The 21328-nt window shown below is 36.7% G+C and overlaps 1 protein-coding gene across 2 annotated transcripts in view; it reads left to right on the forward strand.

Annotated features, from left to right (window-relative positions):
• The window catches only part of FAF1 (Fas associated factor 1), a 499974-nt gene that overhangs the window by 170429 nt on the left and 308217 nt on the right, over window positions 1-21328 (forward strand). For both annotated transcript variants that reach the window (XM_027537300.1, XM_027537301.1), the window contains exon 5: window positions 19512-19603. In XM_027537300.1, coding sequence (XP_027393101.1) covers window positions 19512-19603 — 92 coding nt within the window. The remainder of the gene's footprint in view (window positions 1-19511; window positions 19604-21328) is intronic.

Raw genomic sequence — 21328 nt, forward strand, 5'->3', positions numbered from 1 at the left:
AATGGTATGGACCTAAGAGAAGCAGAAGATATTAAGAAGAAGTGGCAAGAATACACAGAAGAACTGTACAAAAAAGATCTTCATGACCCAGATAATCACGATGGTGTGATCACTCACCTAAAGCCAGACATCCTGGAATGCAAAGTCAAGTGGGCCTTAGAAAGCATCACTACGAACAAAGCTAGTGGAGGTGATGGAATTCCAGTTGAGCTACTTCAAATCCTGAAAGATGATGCTGTGAGAGTGCTACACTCAATATGCCAGCATATTTGGAAAAGTCAGCAGTGGCCACAGGACTGGAAAAGGTCAGTTTTCATTCCAATCCCAAAGAAAGGCAATGCCAAAGAATGCTCAAACTACCGCACAATTGCAGTCATCTCACACGCCAGTAAAGTGATGCTCAAAATTCTCCAAGCCAGGCTTCAGCAATACGTGAACCGTGAACTTCCAGATATTCAAGCTGGTTTTAGAAAAGGCAGAGGAACCAGAGGTCAAATTGCCAACATCCACTGGATCATCGAAAAAGCAAGAGAGTTTCAGAAAAACATCTATTTCTGTTTTATTGAGTATGCCAAAGCCTTTGACTGTGTGAATCACAATAAACTGTGGAAAATTCTGAAAGAGATGGGAATACCAGACCATCTGACCTCTTGAGAAATTTGTATGCAGGTCAGGAAGCAACAGTTAGAACTGGACATGGAACAACAGACTGGTTCCAAATAGGAAAAGGAGTACGTCAAGGCTGTATATTGTCACCCTGCTTGTTTAATTTATATGCAGAGTATATCATGGGAAATGCTGGGCTGGAAGAAGCACAAGCTGGAATCAAGATTGCCGGGAGAAATATCAATCACCTCAGATATGCAGATGACACCACCCTTATGGCAGAAAGTGAAGAGGAACTAAAAAGCCTCTTGATGAAAGTGAAAGTGGAGAGTGAAAAAGTTGGCTTAAAGCTAAACATGCAGAAGACGAAGATCATGGCATCTGGTCCAGTGACTTCATGGGAAATAGATGGGGAAACAGTGGAAACAGTGTCAGATTTTATTTTTCTGGGCTCCAAAATCACTGCAGATGGTGACTGCAGCCTTGAAATTAAAAAACACCTACTCCTTGGAAGAAAAGTTATGACCAACCTAGATAGCATATTGAAAAGCAGAGACATTACTTTGCCAACAAAGGTCTGTCTAGTCAAGGCTGTGGTTTTTCCAGTGGTCATGTATGGATGTGAGAGTTGTACTGTCACGAAAGCTGAGTGCTGAAGAATGGATGGTTTTGAACTGTGGTGTTGGAGAAGACTCTTCAGAGTCCCTTGGACTGCAGGGAGATCCAACCAGTCCATTCAGAAGCAGATCAGCCCTGGGATTTCTTTGGAAGGAATGATGCTAAAGCTGAAACTCCAGTACTTTGGCCACCTCATGGGAAGAGTTGACTCACTGGAAAAGACTCTGATGCTGGGAGGGATTGGGGGCAGGAGGAGAAGGGGACGACAGAGGATGAGATGGCTGGATGGCATCACTGACTCGATGGATGTGAGTCTCAGTGAACTCTGGGAGTTGGTGATGGACAGGGAGGCCTGGCGTGCTGTGATTCAATATTCGTGCAGTCGGACATGACTGAGCGACTGAACTGAACTGAATCAGATTAGATCCTTTACCCCTGAACTACTCTGTTGTGGAAATATCAATCCTCATTGAGATAGTCTCATTATTTTTTCCACTTTTGGTCTTTCTCCATTCTAGCAGTTTCTTAATAGCAGTTGGTGTTCTTGCATTTGTTTACATGTTGTTTATTCACTCAGTATGCATTTTCTACTGTGATCTAGGTATTGTATTCAATCCTAGTTATAAGATGGAGAAGAAAACAGGCATAACATTTATCTTCATAGAAATTAGTAAGGCATATAGACATAACCAATTCATTAAAAATAAATTGCAACCTATGAAAAGTTACCTATCATGAATAGAATTAGAATCATGTCACTCCTGTGACTGAAAAAAATTTAATGTACCTTGTTGTTGTTCACTGAGTTGTGTCTGATCTTCGAGGCTCCATGGACTGCAGCACACAAGGCTTCTCTCTGTGCTTCTGATAGTGAAGATAGTGCTTCACCATCTCTCAGAGTTTGCTCAAACTCTTGTTCATTGAGTTGGTGATGCTGTCCAACCATCTCATCCTTTGTTGCCCCTCCATTTCTTCCTGCTCTTAGTCTTTCCCAGCATCAGAGTCTTTCCCAGTGAGTCAGCTCTTCACATCAGGTGGCCAAAGTATTGGAGCTTCAGCTTCAGCATCAGTCCTTACAGTGAATATTTAGGGTTGATTTGCTTTAGGAAATCATGTACCTTAACAAGAGACTTTAAAAAATCCCATACAGTCATCTTAACAGATACGGAAAAAGCATTTAACAAAATTCAATATCCATTTGAAAGAAACTCTTCAAAATTAGGAATTAAAGGTAGATTCCTCAACCTGATAAAGGGCATGTATAAAAATCCTATACTTAGTATAATACTTAATGATAAACGATCGAATGCTTTCAACCTAAGAATAAGAACAAGGCGAGGAAGATCCCTCCTACCATTTCTGTTTAACATTCTACTCGAAGTCCTAGGTTAGAATGCAAGAAAGAAGAAGAAATAAAATATTGATTGAAATATCTTTATCCAAAAATGACATAGTAATCTATGTTGAAAGCCCCAGATGATCTACAAGATACATACTAGAACTAATAATTGAAATTCCTATGGTCAACAAGATACAAAGTAAATATATAAAAGATCAATTGTATTTCTTTATGCTTCTGCTGCTAAGTTGCTTCAGTCGTGTCTGACTCTGTGCGACCCCATAGACGGCAGCCCACCAGGCTCCCCCATCCCTGGGATTCTCCAGGCAAGACCACTGGAGTGGGTTGCCATTTCCTTCTCCATTTCCTTATGCTAGCAGCAAACAATTGGAAACTAAAGTGTTATTAAAAACTTATATTTTATATTATAAAAATATTTTTTAAAAGACTTAGGACTTTCCTGAAGGCTTAGATGGTAAAGAATCTGCCTCATTGCAGAAGATGGGGGTTTGATCCCTGATTCGGGAAGATCCCCTGGAGAAGGGAATGGCTATCCACTCTAGTATTCTTGTCTGAAGAATTGCATGGACAAAGAAGCCTGGTAGGCCAGTCCATGGGGGCTCAAAAGAGTTGGACATGGCTGAGGAACTAACACTTTCACCTTCTAGGGTAAATATAACAAAATATATTTAAGGCCTCTAACAAAAAACCATAGAACATTCCTGATGAATTAAAAACCTAAACAAATGGAGAGATATGTTACATTCATGAATTGGAAGACTCAATATTATTAAAGGGTCCTTAGTCTCATATTAATCTATACAGTCAGTGCAATTCCACTAAAAATTCCAGCTATAAAAAATAGATACTGACAAGTTTTTTCTAATATTTGTATTGAAATGCAAATGGTATAGAATAGTCAGAAGAATTTTGAAAAAAATCAAACATTTTTAGCTTTATACCACCTAATTTTAAGACTCATTTTAAAATAGTAACCATGTCAGTATGGTATTGGCAACAAAGATAGATAGGTCATTGGCACAGAATAAAGTCAAGAAATAGACCTACATATACTTGGTCAGTCAGATTTTTACAACTTTGTAAGTTAATTCATTTTAGTGAGAGTAGTTTTTTCAACAAGTGGAATTGGTACTATTTGGACATTGAAATACACACACACACAAAAAGACAGCCATATCAGCATCACCTCCACGTTACCCTTATACCACATAGAAAAATTAATCCAAAATAGTGTACAGACCTAAATGTAAAAGCTAAAACTGTAAAATTTCTGAAAGAAGATTTTGTGACTTGGGGCTAGGCCAAGTTCCCCTTGATCCCTAGGACAGAAAAAACACAAATCTCAAGGAAAATTTGAAGTATTAAACTTTATCAAAATTACACACTCTGATCTTTGAAAGATATTCTTTAAAGAAATGAAAAGGCAAGCTGAAGAATATTGGAAGAAAATATTTGCAAAACACATGCCTTATAAAGGTTTTATATCTGGGATATCTAAAATGAAAGCGAAAGTCGCTCAGTTGTGTCCAACTCTTTGTGACCCCATGGACTGTATAGTCCATGGAATTCTCCAGGCCAGAATACCGGAGTGGGTAGCCTTTCTCTTCTCCAGGGGATCTTCCCAACCCAGGGATCAAACCCAGGTCTCCCGCATTGCAGGCAGATTCTTTACAAGCTGAGCCACAAGGTAAGCCCTCTCAAAATTCAATCTGAAGAAGATAAACAGCACATAAAACATGAGGAAAAGAGTCTATTAAACACTTTTTCAAAGAATACATAGGTAAAAAATAATATTTAAAAAAAATCTTTTTGTTGGAGAGGTAGAACTTAATCTCATGAAAAAAATTCAGTACTGTTATTAGGAAAATGAAAACTAAAATCATAACGAGAAACAACCAGACAACTATTAGAATGGTTAAAATTAGAAAGACTGAAATGCCAAAGGGTGACATGGAGGCAGAGCAACTAGAATTTTCATATATTGCTCTGGGAATGCAAAATGATATAGCTTTAAAAAAACGTTTTGGAGTTTGGTATGATACAATAGAATCTTATCAGTTAGAACATACTTACCCATATGACCTAGTGATTATATTTCTAGATATTTACTCAAGAGAAATGAAAACATTTCCCCACAAAGACTTCTACATGAATGTTCAGTGAAGCTTTAGTCATAATGACCTCAAACAGGAAATACCTCAGTTGTCCATCAATTGATAAATAAACAGCTTGTGGTACAACAATGCGATGGAGTACTATTTAGCAACAAAAAGGAATAAACTGCTGATGCTGGTTATAGCATGGTTGAATCTCAAATATCGTGCTAAGTAAAAGAAGCCAGATACAGAAGGAAATCTATAATTTCATTTATATAACTTTCTGAAAAGGTAAAACTAGTGAAAAAAAAATCAGATCCAGAGTTAAGAGATTAGCTGCGGTTAAGTTCTAGTACATTAGCCAAGCATACATATACCTTTTTAAAAAAAAAATTAATATATTTATTTTAATTGGAGGACAGTCACATCACAACACTGTGGGGGCCCCTGCCACATATCAACATGAATCAGCCACAGGCACATATGTGCGCTCCACCCCCCACCCCACCCCACCCCACCCATCCTGAACCCCTCTCCTACCTCCCTCTCCACCCCATCACTTTGGATTGTCCCAGAGCACTGGCTTTGAGTGCCATGCTTCATGCATCGAACTTGCACTGGTCATCTGTTTTACATATTGTAATATACATGCTTCAGTGCTCTTGTCTCATATCATCCCAGCCTCTCCTTCTCCCACATAGTCTAATAGTCTGTTCTTTATGTCTATGTCTCTTTTGCTGCCTTGCATATGGGATCATCATTACCATCTTTATTAATTCCATATATATGCATTAATATACTGTATTGGTGTTTATCATTCTGAATTACTTCACTCTGTATAATAGGCTCCAGTTTCATCCACCTCATTAGAACTGACTCAAATGTGTTCTTTTGTTTTTTAATACCTGAGAAATATCCCATTGTGTATGTGTACCACAACTTCCTTATTTGTCTGCCGACAGACACCTAGGTTGCTTCCATGTCATAGCTATTGTAAACAGTGCTGCAGTGAACATTGGGGTACATGTGTCTCATTCAGTTTTGGTTTCCTCAGTGTGTGCTCAGCACTGGGATTGCTGGGTCATATAGCAGTTCTATTTCCAGTTTTTTAAGGAGTCTCTACACTGTCGAGAGAAATCAAGGATGACACAAATAAATGGAGAAATATACTATGTTCGTGGATTGGAAGAATCAATATAGTGGAAATGGGTATACTACCCAAAGCAATGTATAAATTCATTGCAAACCCTATCAAGCTACCGATGGTATTTTTCACAGAACTAGAACAAATAATTTCATAGTTTGTATGGAAACATATACCCTTTATTATCTAGTCTTATCCTACCTTTCTAGCCCTACTGCTTTCCTTACCTTGTAAATACCTGGTTCTGATTCCATTGTATGCCTTCAAGTGCTCTTCTAGTCCCTGAAGGATAGGCTTGACATTAAAATGCTTATTAAGTTTTAAGATAAACAGCTTCAGAGGTTAATCAAATATACTCCCTAAAGAACAAATTAAGCGGTTAGGTAGTATGATGGAAAGCAACTGACTTGAGGCAAAAGTGATTGTCAAGGTAAAGTAAGTATAAAGCAGCAGTGGTGTGGCAAGGCTGTGGATTATGAAGAGTCTACAGCAACATGGCGCTGGTACCAGTGTTCTTGATAGCTCAACCATTTCTTCTGTTTCTTCATCCCTGTCATCTTCAGGTTTTACTAGTTATTAAATTCCATCAGAATGTTACTAATTTTATATGCATAAAAATCACCTTGGAAAGGGGATGGGGTTTGATTAAATGTATAAGTCCTGGGTTACACCCCATAGATTTAGATTCTAATTCTCTAACAAGGTAGAGCCCACAAATATGCATTTTTAGAAACAAACAGTAGGTTATTGTGATGAAATTGAAGAACTACATCTTAAGAAACACTGCTAAAGAGTCTTTTTTTCAGCTTACTGTCTCGTGCATCACCTTTTCCATTTTCAACATAAGCAGTTTATGCCTTCTTTTACTATTTCTTATCTTGCTGTTTTAATACCCTTGGTTAATAGCGTTCCTCTCTTCTGTTTCCTTTTTAATTCTTTGCTCTACTAGTAGATTTTTTTGTTTGAAAAAGTAACAAGTTCCTATTACTATTCAATATATGTGGTTGAAATTTGGCACTTAGAAGAAAGTCTTTCAACAGATATTAGCTTCTTTGTCTCCCCTTTCTTTCTTGAATCCTGGGATAGAAATTGCCTTGCTCTGTTTTGAAATAATTCATTTCCAACCGTATTCCTGCTCCAATGTTGATTGTAGAATGTTTATGAACTGAATAAAAGTGTGAAAAAAGTAAAAATTGCCAGTAATTCTACTTTTAACTGCAGTTAACATTTTGCTGCATTTATTCCCAGTTTCATTCTATGTCTTTTATATAAATAAATATTTTACAAAATTGAGATAGACTATGTTTGATGCATTAAAATCTGCTTTTCTTTTTTAGTTGCAATATTACATCATGGTCATTTTGTGTATTTTAAAATACCATTGAATCATATAATTTTTAAAACCTGTACTATGATTTATTATACTATTTTATTTTTTGCTGGTTATTTTGAGCTTCCCTCATTCCTGATCTTTCACTGTAGTATGCTATAGTGAACTTTGCTGAACCTCAGGGATTATTTTTCTTTGTAAAGATGCCTAGAGGTGTACTTCTGCCTGAGAGGTGATACACACTTTAAAAGTTTTAGATATATTCTACCAAATTACTCTGTAGAGAAATCTTATTTTAAATTGCCATTAACAATATACTAATTTGTAGTCTTGCCAGTAGTTTGTGATATTTAAAAAATCAGAACTCTCGCTAAGACTTCAGCATTAGAACTGAGACTATAAAACTCTTAGAAAACATAGGGAAAAAGCTTCATGGCAGTGGGTTTTGGAATGATTTATTATTTATGACACCAAAGCACAGGAACAAAAGAAAAAGCAAGTGAATCAGACCTAATCAAAATTAAAAAGTTATACATGAAAGAACAGTGTCTATAGAGTAAAAAGGCAACTTACAGTATGGCAGAAATATTTGTGAATCATATATCTGATAAGGGATTAGTATCCAGAATATAAAGAACCCTTATGACTTAATAACAACAACAAAAAACCAATTAAAGTAGTTCCTACTACAAAAAACCAAGTGATGTGATAGAGCTAATCCTATAGTTGTAATTGTATTTCAGTATATAAATATATCAAATCAGCACATGTATATGTTACACTTATACAATGTTATATGTCAATTATGTCACAATAATAATTTTTTAAAACAAGCAAAGGGACTTGAATAGGTATTTCCCCAAATAAGATACAGGTGACCGGTAGGCACATGAGAAGATACTGAACATCGTGAATCATTAAGGAAGTGGAAATCAAAACCACACTGAGATACCACTTCATGCCCATTAAAATGACTGTTATATATATATATAAAATAACTGCAACCAAACAAAAAGTGACAAATGTTGGCAATTTGATGCTTTAAAATCTGCTTTTTTGGGGGTATGAAGAAATTGGAAGTGTTGTGCATTGTTGGTAGGAATGCAAAATGGTACAACTTCTGGGGAAATAGTATGTCAATTCTCTAAAAAATTAAACATAGAATTACCACATAATCTATCGGTTTCACTTCTGAATATATATCCAAAATAATGGAAAATTGGAGCTTTTACAGAAAATCAGAACAAAAAGTGGAAGCAACCCAACTGACTGTCGACTAATGAATGGATAAGCAAAATGTGGTATGTAGATAGAGTAGAATATTGTTCTAGCTTTACAGAGAAACAGAATTCTGCTATTTACTACAACATGGCTGAATTTTGAAGACATTAGGCTAAATGTTTCATAAGCCAGATGCAGAAAAGGACAAATACATGTTCAGTTCAGTTCAGTTCAGTTCAGTCGCTCAGTCGTATCCGACTCTTTGCGACCCCATGAATCACAGCACGCCAGGCCTCCCTGTCCATCACCAACTCCCGGAGTTCACTCAGACTCACATCCATCGAGTCAGTGATGCCATCCTGCCATCTCATCCTCTGTCATCCCCTTCTCCTCCTGCCCCCAATCCCTCCCAGCTTCAGAGTCTTTTCCAATGAGTCAACTCTTTGCATGCTGCTAAGTGCTGCTACTAAGTCGCTTCAGTCGTGTCCGACTTTGCGACCCCAAAGACGGCAGCCTACCAGGCTCGCCTGTCCCTGGGATTCTCCAGGCAAGAACACTGGAGTGGGTTGCCATTTCCTTCTCCAATGCATGAAAGTGAAAAGTGAAAGTGAAGTCACTAAGTCGTGTCCAACTCTTAGCAACCCCATGGACTGCAGCCTACCAGGCTCCTCCGTCCATGGGATTTTCCAGGCAAGAGTACTGGAGTGGGGTGCCGTTGCCTTCTCCGCTCTTCGCATGAGGTGGTAAAGTACTGGAGTTTCAGCTTTAGCATCATTCCTTCCAAAGAAATCCCAGGGCTGACCTCCTTCAGAATGGACTGGTTGGATCTCCCTGCAGTCCAAGGGACTCTCAAGAGTCTTCTCCAACACCACAATTCAAAAGCATCCATTCTTTGGTGCTCAGCTTTCTTCACAGTCCAACTCTGACATCCATACATGACCACTGGAAAAACCACAGCCTTGACTAGACAGACCTTTATTGGCAAAGTAATGTCTCTGCTTTTGAATATGCTATCTAGGTTGGTCATAACATTTCTTCCAAGGAGTAAGCGTCTTTTAATTTCATGGCTGCAATTACCATCTGCAGTGATTTTGGAGCCCCCAAAAATAAAGTCTGATACTGTTTCCACTGTTTCCCCATCTATTTCCCATGAAGTGATGGGACCAGATGCCATGATCTTCGTTTTCTGAATATTGAGCTTTAAGCCAACTTTTCAGTCTCCACTTTCACTTTCATCAAGAGGCTTTTTAGTTCCTCTTCACTTTCTGCCTATAAGGGTGATGTCATCTGCATATCTGAGGTTATTGATATTTCTCTGAGCAATCTTGATTCCAGCTTGTGCTTCTTCCAGCCCAACGTTTCTCATGATGTACTCTGCATAGAAGTTAAATAAGCAGGGTGACAATATACAGCTTTGACGTACTCCTTTTCCTATTCGGAACCAGTCTGTTGTTCCATGTCCAGTTCTAACTGTTGCTTCCTGACCTGCATGTAGGTTTCTCAAGAGGCAGGCCAGGTGCTCTGGTATTCCTATCTCTTGAAGAAGGAAAGTGAAAGTGGAGAGTGAAAAAGTTGGCTTAAAGCTCAACATTCAGAAAACGAAGATCATGGCATCCAGTTCCATCACCTCATGGGAAATAGATGGGGAAACAGTGGAAACAGTATCAGACTTTATTTTTGGGGGCTCCAAAATCACTGCAGATGGTGACTGCAGCCATGAAATTAAAAGACGCTTACTCCTTGGAAGGAAAGTTATGACCAACCCAGATAGCATATTCAAAAGCAGAGACATTACTTTGCCAAAAAAGGTTCGTCTAGTCAGGCTATGGTTTTTCCAGTGGTCACGTATGGATGTGAGAGTTGGACTGTGAAGAAGGCTGAGCGCTGAATAATGGATGCTTTTGAACTGTGGTGTTGGAGAAGACTCTTGAGAGTCCCTTGGACTGAAAAGAGATCCAAACAGTCCATTCTGAAGGAGATCAGCCCTGAAATTTCTTTGGAAGGAATGATGCTAAAGCTGAAACTCCAGTACTTTGGCCACCTCATGCAAAGAATTGACTCATTGGAAAAGACTCTGATGCTGGGAGGGTTTGGGGACAGGAGGAGAAGGGGACGACAGAGGATGAGATGGCTGGATGGCATCACTGACTCGACGGACGTGAGTCTGAGTGAACTCCAGAAGTTGGTGATGGACAGGGAGGCCTGGCGTGCTGCAAATCATGGGGTTGCAAAGAGTCGGACATGATTGAGCAACTAAATTGAACTGAACTGAAGAATTTTCCACAGTTTATTGTGATCCACACAGTCAAAGGCTTTGGAATAGTCAATAAAGCAGAAATAGATGTTTTTCTGGAAGTCTCTTGCTTTTTCGATGATCCAGCAGATGTTGGCAATTTGATCTCTGGTTCCTCTCCTTTTTAAAACCAGCTTGAACATCTGGAAGTTCACGGTTCACGTATTGCTGAAGCCTGTCTTGAGAATTTTGAGCATTACTTTACTAACGTGTGAGATGAGTGCAATTGTGTGGTAGTTTGAGCATTCTTTTGCATTGCCTTTCTTTGGGATTGGAATGAAAACTGACCTTTTCCAGTCCTGTGGCCACTGCTGAGTTTTCCAAATTTACTGGCATATTGAGTGCAGCACTCTCACAGCATCATCTTTCAGGATTTGAAAGAGCTCAACTGGAATTCCATCATTCCTGAAAGATGATGCTGTGATATACTGTATATAACCTAAAAGTGAGTAGCATTTTCTGGAACCCTCTTGTCTCAGACTCTGTAAGTTGTCACATATTTATGATTCTGTTGATAACTATAGGTGTTACAGTAATGATCTTTTTGTTTAAATTTGTATGTTTGAGCAGCAAGATATACAACGACTGCACCTTTGAGTATCTGAGGTGAAAATGTATGGAGGGAAAAGCAATGGAACATTGCCTTATAGGTTTTGCCATTAACTTACTGGTTGTTCATGGGTAAGTCGTATCCCAGGATGATTTTAAAAAGCCTCTGAGCTGGGTCCTGTCTAGCCTTTAGTATCTAATATGTAATATGCTGCTTCTGCTACAGAATCTTTTTGATTTTTTTCAAAAGAGCAGTTTCATAGTTGAAACAAATATTTGTAGGTGTTGATGGCTTATAGCGTTTAAAATAAGGAAAAGAATAGAGGCACTGGAAGATTTCTGATATTACCAAAAAAAGTGTGATTTGAACAAAGAAGGCAAAAATTCACTCTTGAGATTTATGCTTGAGAGAAAGTCACATGATATATTATTTCTCATTTTCTAGGTGACAGGTATGATTTTCTTGCATTTACTGGGAGACTAAGTCTCAATTTTCTTTAGGGGCAGTTTTTACTTTTTGGTGCTGTGTTGTGTTGTTTTTTTTTTTTTTCCCATTAAAAAATGGTAACAGGTGACATTAATATGAAATACATTCTTATCTTTTTTTTTTAATTAATGTGGAATTCGAGTCTCAGAGAGGGCCAATAAATTGGGTTAGTAACTAATAGTCACTTAGTGATAGAATTGAGATAATGCTTGTCAACATAATGATCATTAATTTTATACATTCTCAAGGAATTCCCCAAATTATCAATTATACTTTGGAGAATCACTGCTTCAGATCCACCAAAATAGTGTTGTAAAGAAGTCTCAAATGGATCAACCTGATATGCATGAAATTTAAGGACCCGTCAAAATAAACTTCTACACTCCCTAGAGGCAAACTATTAAATACAGACATTCATTGAGCCTGCTAGGCTCCTCTGTCCATGGAATTTTCCAGGCAAGAATACTGGATTGGGTTGCCATTTCCTACTCCAGGGGATCTTCCTGACCCAGGTATCGAATTCCCGTCTTTGCATCTCCTCCATTGGCAGGCAGATTCTTTACCACTGAGCCACTGGGAAGTCTTCAAAATAATGACTACACTCTTTGTAATAGAAGCAGTGCAAGCCAGGAGACAATGTAATGATGTTTCTAAGTGCCAAAGAAATAAAGTGTCAATCTGGAATGCTATATTCAACAAAAGTATCTTTCAGAAATGAAAACTAAATTAAGACTTTATTTTCATACAAAAGCTACAAGAGCTATTAAACTATGGAAGTAAGTTCCTCAAGCTGAAGAAAATGACGCCTGATAGGAAATTAGATTAATACAAAGAAACGAAGAGAAATGGTAAAAATATGAGTATATTTTTTCTTTCGTTTAAATTTCTTTAAAAGATATTGACTTTATAGATGTAAAGTTATGGAAAGAACACAATAGGAAAGGGGAATGGAAGTATGTTTTTGTCAGACAAGTCCTGTGTTATTTGAAGATGGACTGTGTGAAATTAAATATGCATATTGTAAACCCTAGACCATCCCTAAAACAATGAAACACACATAAAAGTAATTAAGTTAAGGTATGAAAATGAAATGAAAATACCTAATATATTCAATATTTGCAAATGGAGGTAGAGGAAGATGATAAAAGAAGTAAAAATCAAGACAAATAGAGAACAAATAAGCATATAGATAATTAAATTATCTTCACATCCTTATGAGAAGGTAGAGATTGTGAGACTGTATAACAAAGAAAAACCAATTATATATGTATAAGAAATCCACTTTAGATAGAAAGATTGAAACATAAATAAGAAAATAGTAACCAATATATGTGTTCTATTAATCACATTATGTTAATACTAAATGAACTAAAATTCTGTGCAAGTACTATCTATTATGAAGGCTAAATGGGGACACTTCATAATGATGAAAATGTCAGTTAATCCTAAAGACATAAGTATCCTAAATGTGTGTATATATAATAACAACTTTGAAAGTCTGTGTACCAAAAACTAATCACTAGAACTGCAATGAGAAAAGGAAAAAAACTACAGTTGTAATTGGGCATAAAAACACTCCTTTCTCATAGTAATGTTCAAAACAACAGATAGAAAATATGAATAGTGTATCAACCAATTTTACTTACGTGAAATAGATAAAATGCTTCTTAAAACCGTGCGTGCATGCATGCTCAGTCACTTACTCATGTCCAACTCTTTGCCACCACATGGACTATAGCCCACCAGGCTTTCTCTGTGCCTGGAGTTTTTCGGGCAAGCATACTGGAGTGAGTTGCCATTTCCTTCTCCAGGGAATCTTCCCGACCCAGGGATCAAACCAGGTCTCCTACACTGCAGGAGGATTCTTTTACCACTGAGCCACTTGGGAAGCCCTCTCATAACCATAGGAAAATTTATATTCTTTTCACCTGCATTTGCTACATTCGTCAAGGTTAAAAAAAATGCTCTGACATGAAACAAGTCACAGAAAGTGACCCAAAGTGACTTAAAAAGTCATGTTAGGTATGTTCTCTGACTCAGTGGAATTAAAATAGAAATCAAAGGAAACTTGAAAATTCTGATATATTTGGTAATTAACATACAAGTGTGCATTGTAAGTCGCTTCAGTCATGTCCAACTGTCTGGGACCCTCTGGGCTCTTGCCTGCCAGGCTTCTCTGTCCATGGGATTCTCCAGACAAGAATTCTGGAGGTAATTAACATATCTCTAAGTAAACTAAGGATCAACAAAGAAATCACAAAGGAAATTAGAAAATATTTTTAGTTATGATGGAAACATCACATATCAACATTTCTTTTATGCTGACAAAGTGGTATGCTGCTAAGTCACTTCAGTCGTGTCTGACTCTGTGTGACCCCATAGACGGCAGCCCACCAGGCTCCCCCATCCCTGGGATTCTCCAGGCAAGAACACTGGAGTGGGTTGCCATTTCCTTCTCCAATGCATGAAAGTGAAAAGTGAAAGTGAAGTCGCTCGGTCATGTCCGACTCTGTGCGACCCCCATGGACTGCCACCTACCAGGCTCCTCCATCCATGGGATATTCCAGGCAAGAGTACTGGAGTGGGGTGCCATTGCCTTCTCTGACAAAGTGGTATGGAAGGGAAATTTACAGTTCACATGTTTATTTATATAAGAAGAAAGTTCTGGAAGCAATGAGAAACAAGAAAAGTGTCCCCACTCCACCCCACCCTTCTGCTTTTGAGAACCAAATACACATTTACCAACTGGACTAGAAAACCTCATAATTCATGAGGCTTTGGATGGAGTACAGTTGATTCTTGAACAACTCAGGGGTTAGGGGCACCAACCCTTTGCACTGCTTAAAATCCACGTATAACTTATAGTCAGCCCTCTATATACCCTTTTCCTCTCTATCTGCAGTACCTCATCCACTGCAATTCAACCAACTGCAAATTGTATAATACTGTAGTGTTTACTGTTGAAAAATAATCCATGTATAAGTGAACCCTCATAGTTCAAACCTGTGTTGTTTAATAAGAGTTAACTGTACTAAGAAGGCTTTTGTCTTAGTAGTGTCAAGATTAGTCCTAAATACCGCTCACGTGGTACAACATCTTAAAAGCAAAGACTCAAAAGGACAGAATTATTTTCAAATAACTGCCTCCCAAAATAAAGCTCAAGTATATTTATAGGAATAAGAAAATATTTAGCACCCATCGAGGTAAAATTCACAGTGTCTGGCATCCAATAAAGATTACCAGGCATTCAAGAAAGAGGAAAGCCTGGCCCATAAAGTAAAAATCAGTTAACCAAAAAAAACCCTGAAATTGACATAGATGTTGTAATTAGCAAATAAGGACATTAAAACAATTATTATAACTGTTACTTAAGTTCAGAAAAAGAAAAGATTTCAAATCATAAATGACTGAAAATGTAAAAATAGCCCAAATCGAATGTCTAGAGGTTAAGACCATGATGTCTGAGATGAAAAACATACAAAGTGGGATTAACAGAAGATTAGACATTGAAGAAGAAAAGATTAGTGAACTTGAAGACATCACAGTAAAAATTTGTCACAGTGAATTTGAAGACATCACAGTTTGGAAAAGTGTTTGACTCTTTTCCTACAGAGTTAAAAATACACTGACCATTCTTCTCTTAGGTATTTACCCAAGAGAAATGAAATCATATGTCCCATCAAAGACATGTATGTTATTTGTAACCTCAAATATTTATTTGTAGCCTGAAACTATGGAAAACAACAAATGTCCATAAACCAGTGAATGGATAAACAAATTGTTTTATATTCATACAATGGAATACTATTTAGTAATAAAAGAAACATTGTCATTACATGTAACAATGTGGAAGAATCTCAGACAATGTATTTTGAATGAAAGCCATATTTTTAAAGTATATTCTGAAATTCCTTTTATCTAAAATTCTAGATAATTTGAACCAATTCACAATCACCAAAATCAAATCACTGGTTCCCTGGGGATATGGAAAGGGGTAGTGTGGAAGAGTTAACAAGGTGTATAAGAAAACTTTTTGGGGTTGCTGAATAAATTCATAATCTTGATTATGATGATGGTTTCATCAACTTTATATATTTGTTAAAACTTATCAAATTATAGATTGTGAATATGTGTATTTTGTTTTTTACCAATCATAATAAAACTTAAATGTTTTTGAAAAGAGCAAATCAAACCCTAAGTAAGTATGAAAGGAAAAACTTATACATACATAGACACAGGCATAGAAATCAATAAAGCAGAAAATGGATAAACATTATAGAGAAAATGAACTAAATGAACACAACTTAAAGCTTTTTTTTTTTTTTTTAGAAGCTCAATAAAGGTGGTAATTCTCTTGCTAATGTGAATAAGAACAAGAGAGAAAACACAAGTTAAACATACTGAGAATGAAAGGTACCTACAAACATTAAATGGATTATAAGGCAACATTAAGAATGGATTCATGCTAGAAAATTTAAAAGCTACATAAAACACTTTAAAAGCTAGAAAAATTATTTTAAAGGTGTAAGTTACCACAGTTGACAGAGAAAAAATTTAAAATTTTAATTGCTGTACATCTAATATATAAAGCTATAACAATCAAAGCCTTCCCTGCTCCCTTCCTCACTCCCTTCCCCCCTTCCTCCTCCTCCAAAAAAAAAGTGAACCCCAAGCCCAGATGGGTTCACTGGTAAAGTCTGTCTAATATTTAAGGAAGAAGTGTTAGAAATCATTCACAAATAGAGAAAGATGAAATATTACTTAATTTATTTTATGTAATCAGCATTAACCCTGATACTAAAATCAAAGACATTATAGGAAAAGGAAACTATTATAGACTGATATTTCTTACAGTCTAGAGGCAGAAATCCTTTATAAATATTTATAAATTGAACTCATTAAATGTAACAAAAATATAGATATGTATAACGATACCTCATGGTCAAGTGGGCTTTACTCAGGAATACAAGGCTTGTTTAACAGTTTTTATATAATCCATTATTAATTCACCATATTAGTACAATGAATGAGAGAAAATCTATTGATCATTTTAATAGATGGAGGGAAAAACATTTGACAACAATATTTGGCTTGTCAAAAGCATTGACAACAATATTTAACAACAATATTTGGCTTTGCTGATGGCTCAGTGGTAAAGCATCCACCGCCAATAAAGGAGATGCAGGTTCAATCCCTGAGTCAGGAAGATCTCCTGGAGAAGGAAATGGCCACCCATTCTAGTAATCTTGACTGGGAAATCCCACGGACAGAGGAGCCTGGCAGGCTACAGTCCTCGGGGTTGAAAAGACATGACTTAGTGACTAAAAAACATTTAAAATTTCATTTATTAAAAAAATTTTTTAAGTAATTAAATCCCAGCAAAGTAAGAATAAAAGGAAGCAACCCCACAATGGTTCTCTTTTCTTCATATCCTCACCATCACTTATCTCTTGTCTTTTTGATAGTAGCCATTCTAACAGATGTGAGATGATACCACATTGTGGCTTTTTGTTTGTATTTCCCTAGTATTTAATGATATTGAGCATCTTTTCATGTACCTGTTGGCCATTTTTTGTCTTCTTTGGAAAGATGTCTAAATCAGCTCAGTTTTAGTTTGATTATTTAGGAGCTTTTGGTTATTGAGTTATGTGAGTTCTTTATATATTTTGGATATTAAACCTGTATCTCATATATGCTTGGCAGTTAGTGGAGTGTTCCTTGATGAAATCTACGTATCATCAGTTTTCACATATAGGGGTACTATAGTGGCAGTGCCATCTGCCTGTAATGTAGGAGACTTGGGTTCAATCCATGGGTCAGGAAGCTCCCCTGGAGAAGAGAATGGCAACCTACTCCAGTATCCTTGCCTAGAGAATTCCATGGACAGAGGAGCCTGGTGGGCTACAGTCTATAGGATTGCAAAGAGTTGAACACAACCAAGGGACCTAACACAATCACAATCACATAAGAAATGTGGCTCACCTTTCTCTTATTTCCATGAAGAGAACAATCCTTTCTCAACAGTGATATTTTTGAAGGTCAAAGTCGATGTATTTTGTGCTTCTAAAGTATAATGTTGAATCAGAATTCTTTTATGATGTTTAATCACTATCCAAAGTGCCCAGATAGGAATTTTCTTAGGAAAGCAAAAAAAAAAAAGTCACTAAGGACACTTTTCCAGTAGTAATGTATGGATGTAAGAGTTGGACTGTAAAGAAAGCTGAGTGCCGAAGAATAGATGCTTTTGAACTGTGGTGTTGGAGAAGACTCTTGAGAGTCCCTTGGACTGCGAGGAGATCCAACCAGTCCATCCTAAAGGATATCAGTCCTGGGTGTTCATTGGAAGGACTGATGTTGAAGCTGAAACTCCAGTACTTTGGCCACCTGATGTGAAGAGCTAACTCATTTGAGAAGACCCTGATGCTGGGAGGGATTGAGGGCAGGCGGAGAAGGGGACGACAGAGGATGAGATGGTTGGATGGCATCACCGACTCAATGGACATGAGTTTGGATGAACTCCGGGAGTTGGTGATGGACAGGGAGGCCTAATGTGCTGTGGTTCATGGGGTTGCCAAGAGTTGGACATGACTGAACTGACTGAACTGAAGGCCATGAAGGGTTTGATTGTAGCGTTGCTTACCTAGACCACTGTGATTCCTTAGAACTTATGTAGGGTAAGCTCCACCTTCCTTCTTTTCCTTTATCAGCATGGAATTACTTTTCTTTTAATGTATAGTATGATCATTTTCTGCAGTGTTCAGTCACTTATTATAAATGGAATTGCATTACATGTTAATCTAAAATTATAGACTAACCAATCTAATAAAAGCATATACATGAAATATTTGTACATTCTGATTTAATGATCTGTTTATTGTACTGTAGAACCAGAAATGAGCTGGTTAATTAATAAGTAGACTTGATTCTTGAAAAGTACTTTGTAGCATGCTGGAAAAATTGTGTTTCTTTACTGTTTCTGATTAGCATCATTTTCACTTTTGCTTTTACATTTTGGTCTTTTTCTGCACTGAATAGTATATCCTTTCCTTTGATTTAGTTCTCCTTCACGAAACCCTAGCATACTTCATGCTTGGTTTTAATCCAGCTACAATTGAAACTTGAGTTTAAGTCTCACCTGTCTCACAAAGCCTTCTTTATTTGATCCAACATAACTTTTTTTTTCTTTTCTTAAATTCTGTTCCTTTTCTTTTTAAGACAGTTTAAATTGTCTTCTAGATTATATGCATTTTTTTTTTCCAGCTACTTTCATGGATGTTGTCTCCTCTATCCTTGAACCTTAGAGGTAGATAAGATAGGCATTATTATATCCCATTTTACAGATACAAAAACTAAAAATAGACAAGTTATTTTATTTCTTTAAGCTAAGACTTCAACCCCAAACTGCATTGCACAGTTTGCTTTCCTTATACTATAATGCCTCAAGTTTTATTCTTTACTGACTACTCCCACCATATGCTGATCACATATTGGTCTATTGGTTGGTTTGAAATAGATTGTTTCTATTCAAAACCCCATCACTGATATCTGTTTCTTTAAAAAAAAAAAAAAAAACTGCTTAATTATTAAGTTTTTTATTATAATGTTGAAACTTCACTTCTTCAAAGGGACATCATGTTGTATGATCAAGATTTGAAGTTTGGACTACTGAAATTTTTCATATTCATTCATGAAACAAATGTCATTGACTTGAGAACCATATCCCTAATATTAGTACTAGCTTTGGATATGAATAAATACTGATTGTATTATTTTGTTATTAATATTTGGTCTCTTTTTATTTGTACAGGAGAAATTAAACAGATTTTAGAAAGTGAACTTCAGATACCTATGTCTAAAATGCTTTTAAAAGGCTGGAAGACTGGAGACGTGGAAGACAGTGTGAGTTTCATAATTACCTAGAAATAAAAGAAAATTAAGCTATGCTATTGACTAAAGTATAAAATTGTTTTTTGTTAATGTTGTTACATATGACAAATGGAGATTTGGTAATAGTAAGTTTGTTTAAGAATACAGCAAACAGTGTTTTTCAAGTTAAAACATTTCATTGTTAATCAGCAACACTCATTAGGTATATAAGTAAAATCACTCTTTGGCATATTTTTCCTATTTATAAGTATTTTATAGAAGTCAACTTGACATCTTTTTTTGAGAGCATTTTATCCTTTTCTCAAACCTCATATGATGTCAGTAATTGCCTTGGAATAATAATTACCTAAACAGTTACTTGTTTGCCTGAAAGAAGTCATACCCAGTATATATACATTTGTGAAAGTGAGTGTTAGACACTCAGTTGTTTCCAACTCTTTGCAACCCCATGGACTGTAGTAGCCCACCAGGCTCTTCTGTCCTTGGAATTCTCCAGGCAAGAATACTGGAGTGGGTAGCTATTCCCTTCTCCAGGGGATCTTCCTAACCCAGGGATTGAACCCTGCATTGCAGATTTGTGCAATGCAGGAACCCAGGGCTCCTGCAGTGCAGGTGGATTCTTTATCATCTGAGCCACCAGGGAAGCCCATATATGTTTATATCAAGTATTTATATGGAACAAAAAGGTAATAGGAAATATTTTTAACTTAGAAAATTTAAATGGTTAGAATGCTTCTTTGTTAGGTGGATAGGGTCAGGTGCATGGAAGAGTTATATTTTAAGAGTTTACACAAAATGTTGCAATTTTAAGCTAGTAGTTGCTATTCTCAAGCACCCATTTGCAGCCTCAGGCATAAAATATTTTATGCACATTCTTTTTCTGACAGAGTGAGTGGTAAGGGATGGAAAGAAATGAGTTAAGTAAAGTTTTAGATGTTTGAAATAGAAATAACTAAATCTTTTCACACTAGTAACTGAGTTGATATTTAAATACCAGGCATGAACTTAAAATCTTCAACTTTCAGTTCAACTCTCTGTCAACAGTTTCTGATAGACATTGTGCTTATAAAAATTTGTATGTGAGTTCATTTGATACATGGAGATACTCTGAGTACTTCATTAAGTTATTTATAGGAATTTTAGGTTGGCAAGATACTTATAAATTTAAGTAAAAATTAGTGATGTGCTATATTAGAGGTTATTGATATTATAATAATATCAATAACTTCAGATATGTAGATGACACCACCCTAATGGCAGAAAGCTAAGAGGAATTGAAAAGCCTCTTAATAAAGGTGAGAAAGGAGAGTAAGAAAGGTGATTTAAAACTCAACATTCACAAAACTAAGGTCATAACATCCAGTCCCATCACTTCATGGCAAATAGATGGGGAAACAATGAAAAGAGTGAAACAACAATGAAAAGACTTTATTTTCTTGGGCTCCAGAATCACTACAGATGGTGACTGCAGTCATAAAATTAAAAGGTCCTTGCTCTTTGGGAAAAAAGCTATGACCAACCTAGACAGCATATTAAAAAGCAGAGACATCACTTTGCCAACAAAGGTCCGTCTAGTCAAAGCTGTGTGTTTTCTGGTAGTCATGCACGGATGTGAGAGTTGGACCATAAAGAAAGCTAAGCATTGAAGAATTGATGCTTTTGAACTGTGGTGTTGGAGAAGGCTCTTGAGAGTCCCTTTGACTGCACAGAGATCAAACCAGTCCATCCTAAAGGAAA

This window comes from Bos indicus x Bos taurus, chromosome 3 (genome assembly GCF_003369695.1).
Source record: "Bos indicus x Bos taurus breed Angus x Brahman F1 hybrid chromosome 3, Bos_hybrid_MaternalHap_v2.0, whole genome shotgun sequence".
NCBI lineage: Eukaryota > Metazoa > Chordata > Mammalia > Artiodactyla > Bovidae > Bos > Bos indicus x Bos taurus.